We start from the raw sequence: 13,159 nt of genomic DNA, 5'->3' as shown, positions 1-13,159 counted from the left end.
TACAGAAAGGGGGAGGGAGGGAGGGAGGGAGGGAGGGAGGGGGAGAGGGAGAGAGAGAGAGAGAGAGAGAGAGAGAGAGACTAGTCCAGGATCATCCGACAAATTTTCATTGCAGAGTGGGGATTCGAATCCAGAACTCCAAGATCCTAGAGTCTGATGTGTTAACCACTATATCACAATGGTCTCGCTACTCTTTTGGAATAGAGGCTGTCAGGAGACCATCTTCAAGCAGCGGCTGATCAATCCTCTCCTGATCCTTTATCATGTGGAAAAGAGAATGAAACCTGTTCAGCCCACAGGAACGAGAAGGGGTGTCCCAAGAGCAAGACATGTGTTTACTTTGTTCCTTCCGCCTGTCATTTCCACTCCATCTCCCTGTCAAGCATATTGCTGGGCCGGTCTCCCACAACATGGACCCAAGTGGATTAAGCCAGCAGCACCAATTTTAGAAGGGTCTGGCCGCGCTCGCGGAGCTGTCAATTTCTGCCAAGCACGCCAGCCCTTAAAGAATTAAAAGGCCCGTCACCTGCCCATATGCTTATGGCACCAAAACAACAATGTAGCACTGGGTGCAGCCAAGAGTTGGCTGGGCAGTGTTGTTTTTTTAATTGACTTTCCTATTGTTTGTTGCTTCTTTCCTTTTTTACTTGGCTCTACTTCCTAAAAGGCCAATGGAAAACCGAAGAGAGATCGACAATATTCTCACAGAAATCCAAATCACTGCCCAGATGTCTGAATTAGCTGCTCTGGATTTCCAAAGTGAAACTGACCATCAGAAAGAGAAGGCCATGAATTAAGCGTATGCGTCATTACCGACCGAGGAAAGGAGGAACCTGCGCCAAAGAGACCACGCCGTTCACGAAGCCATTACAATTGGGCATCTTAATGTTTTGCCACACTGACATGAGTATTGATAAAACACAGGAGAAAAGCAATCCGGGAGTGTGGCTGGTGTGAATTTCTGAGCGGCTTGCCATCCAAAGTACACACAGAAGCATATGCATGCGTAGCGCACTACCCTAAAGAGAATCTTGCACAAAACTTATCAGAACTCTTTTTTCATCCAGTGTTCTGTGGCTACACACACATCCTCTGGGATCTTGGTAAAAAACACTGCACCCCAAAATATCATGATCCAGCGAGTATTAGCGTATGAAAAATCACTCTTGAAAAAAACACTGCTGTATCAACACGATCGCGTGCATTGATAAAAATGAGAGAGAATCATGTAAATGAAGCGTGGCAGATGAAAAACTGTGTCAAAATGCACAAGCTCACATTTCAAGAATGGATTTTAGAAACTCTTTCGTAACTGAACCAAGGTAAAATGCAGCAGATAGGCCCCCTTCCGCACATGCAGAATAATGCACTTTCAATCTACTTTCAGCGCACTTTGCAGCTGTGCAGAATAGCAAAACCCACTTGCAAACAATTGTGAGAGTGAATTGAAAATACATTATTCTGCATGTGCAGAAGGGACCCTGTTGTTAATTTGCTTGCCTTAACTTCATTATTTTGTTTTAAAGTAAATTGTTGCTGCTCTTAAATTAACGGATTATTTTAATGATTTGTTTAAATGAGATTGTTATTATGTATTTTATGTATTGTTGGTGTATAGTATGTTGTGAGCCACCTCGAGCACTTTGGGGATGAGGCGGCCTATAAATCCGACCGACCGACCGACCGACAGACAGACAGACAGATAGAGAACTTCTGGAATAAGTAAAATAGGGGCCCATTATACATGGAGCACTTCCCTCGCTCTATGGGCCTCTCTTCCTTTAAATCCGGCACTGATTGTGAGCAATGGAACCAGCCTGAGATCCTTTACTCCTTTCTCCTTCAGCATGAACATCAAAAGAGGCTTTGGTGGGTTTATATTTTCACTGGCAGCATAATTCAGATTTATGGAGGAGAAGTCGATCTATGGCTACCAATCTTGATCCTCCTTGATCTCAAATTGCAAATACCTTGGTGGTGCTCGGGAGAAGCAGCAGCAGCAGCAGGCCATTGCTTTCACCTCCTGCAGGTGAGCTCCCAAAGGCACCTGGTGGGCCACTGCGAGTAGCAGAGTGCTGGACTAGATGGACTCTGGTCTGATCCAGCTGGCTCGTTCTTCTGTTCTGTTCTTATAAAATCACAGGAGGAGAGCAGCTAACGGGAAGGTTTTGCCAAAGCGATGCTTGCTGATCCCATTCCAGCAGGAATGAAAAAAAGGTCTTTTACCTGTCTCCTCTCAGGACACTCAATGCACACTGCCTGTGCTATCTTCCCTCCAGCCATTGCTCAGCAGAAACGATGCCCCCTTTGCTGCTTTCCAAGCAGTTGCCAATAGCTGGCCGCGGGGGCGTTTAACACTGTACAAATCTGCTGAGGCAAAATGCACGACCGAAAACCATCAAAATCCATCCCAACTCCTGACTTGAAGCTACGCCTCACGTCTGAACTTCAAGCCAATCAAGCAAGGGCCTTGATCGCTTTCGCTTTCTTTTTTTCTTTTTTTATTGATTGATGGATTGTCCTTTGCAACCGCTGTCATTTAACTTGTGTAATGATTTGCAGCCACTGTAGGAGGGAGACGCTGCCTCCGGGCCTGACAGAGAAGGATCGGGCCTGGCTGTTCTTGAAGCAAGAGGTGTTGCTCCTCAGAGCGCACGGATGCCTCTAAAATGGCCCGAGGGTTCAGAGCTAACACAGTCTCCAGGGGGGGGGGGGGATTAATTCCTGTCCTAAAGCGTGGGTTGCCGAATCTTCCTAATAGGGAACAATGGTCCTTTTTTTTTGTTTTCTGAACAGCAAGTCTGTAAGTCAGGTCTTTGGAATCGCTGCTGTATGTCTAAAGGGTACTTTATTAAGTTGTAACTGACCTAAATCAACCCCACAAGATTTTTTCAAGAGAAGAGACAAACAGAAGGGATGATGGGATACCAAATTGCAGGGAATGTGAGAGCCCGGGGAAAAGGTATCTGAAACAGCAGCTCTGCCCCAAAACGAATCTCTTGTCAGAGCAGGGCAGAGCACCAATGGCATAGTGCAGGGGTCTGCAACCTGTGGCTCTCCAGATGTTCATGGACTACAATTCCCATCAGCCCCTGCCAGCATGGCCAACTGGCAGGAGCTGATGGCAATTGTAGTCCATGAACATCTGGAGAGCCACAGGTTGCAGATCCGTGGCATAGTGGTTAAGAGCAGATGCATTCTAATCTAGAGGAACCGGGTTTGATTCCCTGCGCTGCCACTTGAGCTGTGTGGAGGCTTATCTGGGGAATTCAGATAAGCCTGTGCACTCCAGCTGGGTGACCTTGGGCTAGTCACAGTTCTTCTGAGTTCTCTCAGCCCCACCTCACAGGGTGTTTGTTGTGAGGGGGGGAAGGAAAAGGAGATTGTAAGCCCCTTTGAGCCTCCTACAGGAGAGAAAGGGGGGATATAAATCCAAATTCTTCTTCTTCTTCAATGTAGAATTGTCCAAAGAATGTACAAGCTTTTCATCCCTGGTCAAGACACTGTTATCCTTTTTGCGTCCAAATCAGATGGCGGTAGCTCCATTGGCTATGAAAATGATAAATGGCACACAGGCCAGGTGGTGACTCAGATCAAGGCACCGTGGCAAAGGAATGAGGAGATTTAACCCTTCCAGTTCTACTCAGCGTTGCTAATCAAAACAGGGCTTCCTAAGGCTATAAAGGGGTGTGTGTGTCTTTTTTAACCCTTTAAACTGCAACACTGTGCAGATGAGCAAATCAAACAGGGCTTGAAAAGATTGCGCCTGGAGTTTACCAAACTTCGGAGCTTAGAAAGTCCCTGGTGATTTGGAGTAGGGGGTTGGAGCAGAGGACCCTCAGGCAGACATAATATCCCGCGGAGTCTATCTTCCAAAGGAGCCATTTTTCTCAAGGGTAGCTGATCCCCCGTGTCTAGAGATCAACTGTGATTCAGGAGATCCCCAGGCTTGCACCTGGATTCTCATATTGAGTCTGTGAAGCTTTTGAAGAGACACACCATTTAAAATTTTTTTGACTACATATACATATAAAAATTTTGACTTCCTTATACATATAAAAATTTTGACTACAACTACATATTGCCAAAATCGACAAGAAAGGCAGGGTTCAATCATGTACTTTATTCAGTAAAAAGGCAGGCCGCCTCGATACCTGCAGAGCAAAACATCCCAGGATATCTTCTTTGTTGTGAGGGGGGAAGGGCAAGGAGATTGTAAGCCCCTTTGAGTCTCCTACAGGAGAGAAAGGGGGGATATAAATCCAAAATGGCGGGCACGATGGAGCAGGCCAGCAGCATTGCCCACAGGTACAAAGATTTCACTCAGATGGGGAAAACAAAACGGGCTGTTCTCTGCATAGCATTGGGGGAAGCGTCTTCATCGTGTCCCAGGGAGGAAAAGATCACTAGTTTTGCAATTTTTGAAAACCTTGGGTTGGGGGGGAAAAAACCCGATCTGAAGACATCCATGTGTTTCCCTGGAGGAGAAAGCAGTGCTGAGTTCCTCTCCAAAACACTTTTTATAACATCCTCAAGATGTTATATTTGTGCAGCGCAGAAAAACCATCAACAGAGGGCGTTACCTAATTGTCAATTTTCATTTGTATTTTCCGTAATTTGTGAATTTCCTTGTTATGTAGCCTAAAAATTGATCTTCTACGAAGCTGATGATATTTGCTTGGGTGTAATTCAACTTTGTGAGGTGCGCTTTCTCCAGAGGTGGGATCCAGCAGGTTCTCACAGGTTCCCGAGAGTAGGTTACTAATTATTTGTGTGTGCCGAGAGTGGGTTACTAATTGGTGATTTTGCCATGTGATTTTTGCCTTAGTTACACCCCTCCTGTCAGAAGTAGCGCAGAACTTGAAGCAGTCTACCAGGAGGTGCACCGGCGTGCGTGGCAGCCTGCGCCTGTGTGCATTTGTTTCCCGCCCAAGGACGGCCCAGCGGCTGCGTCCTTGCCACAGCCCCGCCCAGGAATACCTCGTCCCGGAATGCCCGGCCACGCCCCCGTTGTGCCCCGCCCAGCTTGAATCCCACCACCATGGGAACCTGTTACTAAAATTTTTGGATCCCACCACTGGCTTTCTCATTTATAATGTCACAAAGAGGCTGGCAACTTTAATTACACCCCTCTTCCTTTCCTACATCTGAACTGTGTGGCTGTGCACGCAATTTATGTTTTATGGACTGATGGACATTGTTCATCTGTTTGGGTCCTTTCCTAGGAATCTCCACCTATTTAAATACAGGTATTTCCAACCTATCTTGCCGGGCTTAATAAAAACAAACCCTGCTACGTTTCCACTTGTTTTATTATCTGGGGATTCTTCTAATTTGTTTCCCCACAGCAAAACTGGCAAAAAAAAATAGGCTCTGCGGCCCATTATTTTATTTCGGGCTTTGTGTCTGGTTTTGAAAACTTATCTTATAGCTATAGTGATTATATCTGACAGCTAATGGCATGTGATCTGGCAAGAGGTTTTATTTTTTTGGACAGATGGTGCGTTTTACTGTTGTTATCAATGTAACTGATAGCGTAGTAGAAGATTACATGACTATTTTGACAGAAAGGCGAGGGGTGCATGCTTTAAAACAAGAATATGTGGCCCTTTGGTGGGGAAGTTGGAGGATTGAAAAGAATTCCGGATTAGAGGTGCAGTTCACCAGGAAAGAGAATATAAACACAGAGATTTGAATTAGCCTATCTTTTCCTTACAGAATTTAAAGCAGCATCGAGGGGTATTTTCAGTTGGCGAACTACTGGCAGGGAGAAGCAAAGGCATTGCTAAGATAGCATTGCAAGGCGCTGCCAAGCAACCAGCAGAAAGCCAAGAGGTGGACACCTGGAAGTGACATCAGTACTGCCCCCCAAACACCACCAAAAATGGCCATTAGGGTGAAAGATAACATCACTTCTGGGGAAGACCCAGATGTGACTTCAGTCCTTTCTAGGAATTGCCAAACATGATGGTTTTAGCATAGTTTCCAGCAATTCCTAGAGAACATAAGAACAAGCCAGCTGGATCAGACCAGAGTCCATCTAGTCCAGCACTCTGCTACTCGCAGTGGCCCACCAGGTGCCTTTGGGAGCTCACATGCAGGATGTGAAAGCAATGGCCTTCTGCTGCTGCTGCTCCCGAGCACCTGGTCTGTTAAGGCATCAGATCAAAGAGGATCAAGATTGGTAGCCATAAATCGACTTCTCCTCCATAAATCTGTCCAAGCCCCTTTTAAAGCTATCCAGGTTAGTGGCCATCATCACCTCCTGTGGCAGCATATTCCAAACACAGAAGTATGACATCACATCTGGGTTTCCTCCAGAAGTGATGTTATGCCATCAGCCCATTGGCTCTCTTTAGCATGATTTTAATAGATTGAATCAATTAATGGATAACCACCTGCAGACCTGCGGGGAAGTCTACCATGGCTATTCACCAGCATCAACAAACTATTTTAAGAGAGGCACAAATCCAAGGATTGGATCCTGCAAGAAACCAACTCTGTCACTATATCTATTCAAGAAACACTCTGTTACAAGAGCGAATAACTCCCATTTTCCAAACCATCAGGGCAGATTCACTTGCTCACTCTCCATTGTCATATAAATGTCCTCACTTGCCATCAATGCCCTTCTGTTCCTGGAACTGGGCAAAAAGATCAGACACAAGATAAAAATGGCCACAAATCTGTCTTCAAGCATGGCTGTATACAGAAACCAGTGGGAGAGCATTTCAGGCAACTTCTGCCCATGGAGAATGATGCACTCTCAATCTACTTTCAATAAGTAGATTGAAAGTAGATTGCAGCAATAAAACCGCAAGGACTACCATGCCCTTATATAAAAGTCAGTGGTGCCACCGCGATTTGGAGTACTCAGGTCCAGTTCTGGTCGCCACATCTCAAAAAGGATATCGAAAAGATAGAAAAAGTGCGTACAGAAGGGACACCCAGGATGATTGAAGGATTGGAGCACCTTCCTTATGTAGAGAGGCTGCAAGCGTTTGGGACTCTTTAGTTTGGAGAGGAGGACGGCTGAGGGGGGGATATGATTGAAGTCTGCAAAATTATGCATGGGGTAGAAAATGTTGACAGAGAGACATTTTTCTCTCTTTCTCACAATACTAGAACCAGGGGGGCATTCATTGAAAATGCTGGGGGGAAGAATTTAGACTACTAAAAGGAAACACCCTTCACGCAACGTGCAGATTGGTGTTTTAACATGCTGCCACAGTGGAGGTGGTGATGGCTACCAACCTGGATAGCTCTTAAAAGGGCTTGGACAGATTTATGGAGGAGAAGTCGATTCATGGCTGGCTACCAATCTTGATCCTCCCTGATCTCAGATTGTAAAATGCCTATAGCAGACCAGGGTGCTCCGTGGAGCCGGGAGCAGTGGAAGGCTATTGCTTTCACATCCTGCATGTGAGTCTCCTAAAGGCACCTGGTGGGCCACCGGTGAGTAGTGCAGAATGCTGGACTAGATGGACTCTGGTCCGGATCCAGCAGGCTAGTTCTTATGTTCCTGCAGCCTTTGCCTACTTTGCAGCTGATTTTTACTGTATGGAATAGCAAAATCCACTTGCAAACAATTGGGTGAGAGTGGACGAAAGAAGCTTTATTCTGCATGCGCGGAAGGTTCAGTCTCCCAGGATGCTTAGCCATTGGCCCCAAAGTATCACAACGTTAACAATGAGACCTCAGAATAGAAGGCCCGTCAGCAAATTTTGAAGCCCACTCCATTCAATATAATAAGATGCCTAGTTTTCTTCTGCATTTAACCGGTAAATGAGCAGAACACTGCCAACAGATTGCTAGGTGAATGGATTATCATCTCTTATGTGTTGGTCTTTTACATTGAATGATCTTCCCGCCACCTCCTAGATTACTATTCTGTTTGTGCGTGCGTGTGTATGTGTGCGCGCGTGTGTGTGCTCATCTGCGAATGGAGGATAATACTTCATGCATCTAAAAAAGTGACCCCCTCATTCACAAAAGCTGCTGCTGAAATAAACCTGTTAGCCTTCACAGTGCAAAAAGCCATTTTGCTGATATTCTGGTGCTCGCGACCAGCTTTGAATCCTAAAGGAGGACAGTCCGGGGGGGGGGGGGGGGGGGGGGGAGAAAAAACCAGCTGGTACCACAGAAGCAATAACCCACCTACCCTTTCCCCCACATTAAATTTTAAACCATTGTGTGCACCACACTGGGAAACATCACCCACGTCGGCTGATAAAATAATCATGACCAAGCTGCTGCAGCATTGGCAACTCCCTGAGAGCACACACACAACACAAATGCGCACAGGGCCAGCTGCACGGAGACTTTTCAGACAGAAAAAGACAGAGGACGAAAATTGACGCCCGCTGTGCTAAGCAGAGACTGAGCGGGAGAGGGTTTTGCTGCAATCTTTTCCGGTCTGCAGACCTGCGAGCAAATCAGGACCGTAATGGAAGGAAGTGCGGCAAATCTGTAAGAAGCTGCCCTGTACCTAGTAAGACCGCTGGCTCCTCTATCCCAACCCTCACCTTTCTTGAGAATCAAGGGGCCACTGATTTTAGCCAGGCTTTAAAAGATAGACATGTGGGCTCCCAATTTGGATCACAACTGCATGAAAAGACGGAAGAGGTTTGACCTTTCGATCGCTGCAGAGTTTTGTTAATCAAAACCAGGTCGGGCTGTTATAAAACAGCGTAGCCAGAGGTGGGATCCAGCAGGTTCTCACCAGTTCCAGTGGGTTACTAATTATTTGTAGGTGCTATGAGGGGGTTACTAATTGGGTCTTGCTTTTTCCGTTAGAAATTCAATTAGGTCCAAAAAATCATAAAGTCCTGTTGTTTCCTAAGGTGGCTGGTTAGTGAAGGTAGAAAACGGGATAATTCTCCCTGTTGGGCTGTTTCTAAAACATGTTTTAGAAATATGCAGGAAGTTCCTTGTTTAAGGAAAGTATCCTTCTTTTGATTTCTAGGAAACAAAATTGGGCATTTGAAAGTATTGGCATTTGACAGGCAGTCAATTAGAGGTGGAGAAGTAGTTGTTGGTAGTAGACCTATAGGTCGGACTTGCTATAATGAGTTTGAAACATGAATACAAGACACCAGCTGGAAATTAGGAACCTACAGTAAGAGTTTTTTACAGTAACAGAGAACATTAATGCCCTGCCCCTGAATGTCACACGGCCCCCTGTCGTGCCCCTTCAGCCCTAATTAATGCTTGCATGACTGTTTGAATCCCACCACCATGGGGAACTCTGTTACTAAAAATTTTTGGATCCCAAATTCACCACCGAGCGTAGCATATAGTTAGGAAAATCTGACTGGGAACGGGATGCTACCTCACAAACAGGGTGGCTAGTTCCAGGTTGGGAAATATCTGGAGATTTTGGGGGAGGAGTCTGAGGAGGGTGGGGTTTAGGGAGGGGAGGGACTTCTACCTGCCAAAGCAGTGATTTTCTCCAGGTGAACTCATCTCCACACCTGGAGGGTCAGTTGTAGGTCCTGGAGATCTCTAGCTCACTCATTGGAGGCTTCACAACCCCACGGCAAGGTTGTTAGAGTGACAGATGTGCGTGGAAGGATCCCTGTATGGCGTAAGGACCAAAGCCTTGGGGGTCTGCAGAACTCAAGTGCACTCTCACGGATAAGATGGAGGGTTGTAGCAAATGCACGGGCCACCTTGAGGAGAGGGTATGCGCAAAAATGTGGATAGGAAAAGTTTTGATATGTGGAAACTGGGTGGAAATGACAGGGTTTAAATCCCTCTCCTATCAATAATGTAGTTTTAAACCTGAACTTCAAGAGGGGTCCCCCTCTCACACCTGGTCATCAAGCTTCAAAAAAGACGCCAAGCAGATGTGAGCACTAACACATAAGCTGCCCACTGATTCGAGCATGACTGACAGCATTTGATTGAGACCTTCTATTTTCATGCAAAGCACCCTGCCAATTAAAAAAAATTCCTGAGGTACTTTCCAACAGTTCATATTTTACAAAAATGCTATAAATTTAACAGTATAAATCAAATTGTAACAAACAGGCCACGGTAAACAGCAAGGTAGACTTAAAGACCGGCAGCAACGGGGCAGGCTGGCCCCTTCTTCAGCAAGGAACGGAATTGCTTTGCCTCTTTCATTTGGGGGGGGGGGTATTACTTTTAGAAAAGGGTAGAATGTTGATATAACTGTAATAACTGCAATATCAAAGTGAAATTTAAAAGACTAAGCCAGCAATCTTGACCACTAACTGTAATGAGACCTGTGCCTTTAAGCATTCAGGAATGGGCGAAGTTAAAACAACCATGCCCAGGAAAGTTCTCTGAAGAAAGGCTGCGTGGCTAGGAGTGACACAGAGAAATGCGAGGAGAGCCCACTGCAAGCCCACTGTGCAGTGAAGAGTCCCAGGTTAAGCGTTCCATGCATAATGGGCCAAAGTGTCAGATTAGGATAGATATGGCGAACCTTTATAATGGATGTTATGGATCGACACTTCCCATCAGCCCCTGCCACTCATGGCATGAATTAGCTGATGGGCTGGCATGATGGGAATTGTAGTTCATAACATCTGGAGTGCCAAAGGTCTGGCCATCACAGGACTAGGACCTGGGATTGAAACTCAGGTTAGAATTCACATCTGCTACAGAAGTTGATCTGGGAGATCTTCACAGCCACTCTCTCTATGACTCACCAACCTTCTACTGTTGACATTAGGGAACAAGTACAAGGAACAAAGAGGAGAAATTACAATGTTAGTGGTTTAGATTACCACGAAGAGCAGAAGTAGAGGTACAAATAAATACATAAATAAATGGCTCCATTCCATTGTCCCTATCTGGCACTTTTGGGAATAGAATAAGAAACCTGCCAAATGTGAAGGATGTTCTCAACTGTCCAATGGTGATCTTTCGCCTAGTATCTGGGCAGGATTAACTTTTAGGGAAAGTATACTACGGATCAGGCTATAGATTGATTGATGTATTCCTAAAGTTGGTCCTAGATCATTGGAAGACAATATTATGAGTACTGCAGTTACCTAGCAGCAATAAAATTGATTGGACGCCTCACTGGTTCAAAACTCAGCAGCCAGATAGGCTGAGAGCGTTTGAGGTGATCATACTTGCCACCACAAAAAAGTTCCCTTCCACTCTTGGCACTGGATACCATTCAAAGTTCTGGTTTTGATGCTACCTATCAGGGGCACCAGGAAGGCACTTTTTCTGGTATGGAGAAAGGACTCTGGGCACCCTGCCTTTGGCCACAGGCAAGAGGTTTGTGAATGTGTGGAGAGAGGTAGGAATGGCAACATGTGTCAAATTGTTAATAGATGCCTCCCACCTCACATCCCTCAGCTCCAGAGCAATCAACGTGTGGAAATGTGTTGTGACCTCCCTCCCCACAACCCAGTGCTCAGTTGAGTTCTCAAATATGGAAGCTATACATACATGCTAAATACATGCATTGGCCCCATTCACACAACATAGGGCCCAAACATGTTGAAAGGTCTGTGGGCAGCACACACCCCCCCCCATTACACAATATTAGCAGGCTCTTTGCATGCATGATTTTAATGTGTGAATACACACACACACAAACACATATATAATAGGTTGATATTTCTGTTTGCAGTAACATCATACCACCATCAAAAGCAGACAGAGGGCAAACCTACCGCAGCGTCAGAGATGGAGACTCGATGGGACTCTATTGTTGGTCTCCTAACAATCCGTGGTGAGATGTGCGTGGAAGGTCCTGTAGCATAAGGACCAAAGCCTTGGGGGTCGGCAGAAGTCAAGTAATTTCCCGCAGGCTTTTCTTGAAGAGAATACTTCCTACCAGAGAGATTGGGCCTCTTGGGGACTCTCTTGAGCACGGTCAGTTCATGAGCCCCGTCCAGTTCTTCAGACGATCCTAGGTCAAGGTTGACCCCATTCCTTTGGTTGTTAGCAGCATTCTTAGAAGACACAGTTTCATCCTCTTTTACTGTTCCCTGACCGTTTTGGGTCACGCCATCAGGGCCCACAGCAACGTCAATAGCAGCTACTCTTTCGGCAAGTTCTGTCTGAGTATCTTTACAAAACATCTCTGGGCTTCGCCGTGTGGTATCAGCCAGAGAATCTCCCATTCTCAATTCCTCCTTGTTTTGGGGGGGGGGGGGTTCCTCAAACTTCAGTGCAGACTGTTTGGCTTTCACAGCTCATGGGAAGCATGTGCATCAGAGACTCTGCCGGCATGAATTTCTGGAAAGAATCACACAAAGGTAAAGTTAAGCAATGGTGTAGCTTACGACTTCTCAATAACTTGCCAATGTGTTCCATGTGTATCCTATCTTTCCATTGTCAAAGCTACTTCCAAAGACACATCAGTGGGCACCTATGTTCCCTGTTAGCCACGCGGATGTGTGGCCCCATGGCCACCATATTGGTGCCACGCAGATGAGCGGCCACCCAGCAGGGGGGAGCTCTCCTGGACGGCTCAGTTCCATGCAGCACTTTGGAAATTCTGCGCAGCAACCGAGAACCCTTAACAGTGGTGGGATTCCAAAATTTTAGTAACAGGTTCCCATGGGGGTGGGATTAAAACTGTGGCGTAGCGCCAATGGGGCGGGGCGGGGCACGATGGGGGTGTGGCCGGGCATCCTGGGGGCGGGGCATTCCTGGGTGGGGCTGTGGCAAGGACACAGCCGGTGCACCGGTCCTTGGGCAGGAAACGAATGCATGCAGGCGCAGGCTGCCACGCACGCCGGTGCACCTCCTGCTAGACTGCTTCAAGTTCTGTGTGCTACTGCTGAGAGGAGGGGTGTAACTAAGGCAAAAATCACGTGGCAAAATCACCAATTAGTAACCCCCTCTTGGCACACACAAATAATTAGTAACCTACTCTCGGGAACCAGTGAGAATCTGCTGGATCCCACCTCTGCCCTTACAGGGACTATTGGTGGACATCTCCATTTTAGTATACGCTTAAGAACTCACAAACAATCATGCAGCATTAGATTAAAAATCCATTTAATCTGTCATCCCATTTTCAGTAGTGGTCAGCCAGATGTTTCAAGGAAGTCCAGGAGTTCTTCTTGACTCTTGCCCACAATATTTAGAACTCAGAGGTAGACCAACTTTTGTACACGGTTAGCTCGATCTCATTCGTTTTCAGAACCTAAGCCGGGCCAGC

General features: G+C 46.3%; 1 protein-coding gene across 1 annotated transcript in view; it reads right to left on the bottom strand.

Moving 5' to 3' along the window:
* Nucleotides 1-12,226, bottom strand: part of CAMKK1 (calcium/calmodulin dependent protein kinase kinase 1) — a 250,022-nt gene extending 237,796 nt beyond the window's left edge. Inside the window, exon 1 of the mRNA XM_048519057.1 lies at nt 11,661-12,226. Within this exon, the coding sequence (XP_048375014.1) occupies nt 11,661-12,113 (453 nt within the window). The 5' untranslated portion in view covers nt 12,114-12,226. The remainder of the gene's footprint in view (nt 1-11,660) is intronic.
* Between the last annotated feature and the right edge of the window lie 933 nt (nt 12,227-13,159).

The sequence above is a fragment of the Sphaerodactylus townsendi genome, linkage group LG16 (genome assembly GCF_021028975.2).
Source record: "Sphaerodactylus townsendi isolate TG3544 linkage group LG16, MPM_Stown_v2.3, whole genome shotgun sequence".
In the NCBI taxonomy this organism is placed as follows: Eukaryota; Metazoa; Chordata; class Lepidosauria; order Squamata; family Sphaerodactylidae; genus Sphaerodactylus; species Sphaerodactylus townsendi.
This window is presented reverse-complemented; position numbering and strand designations above follow the sequence as displayed.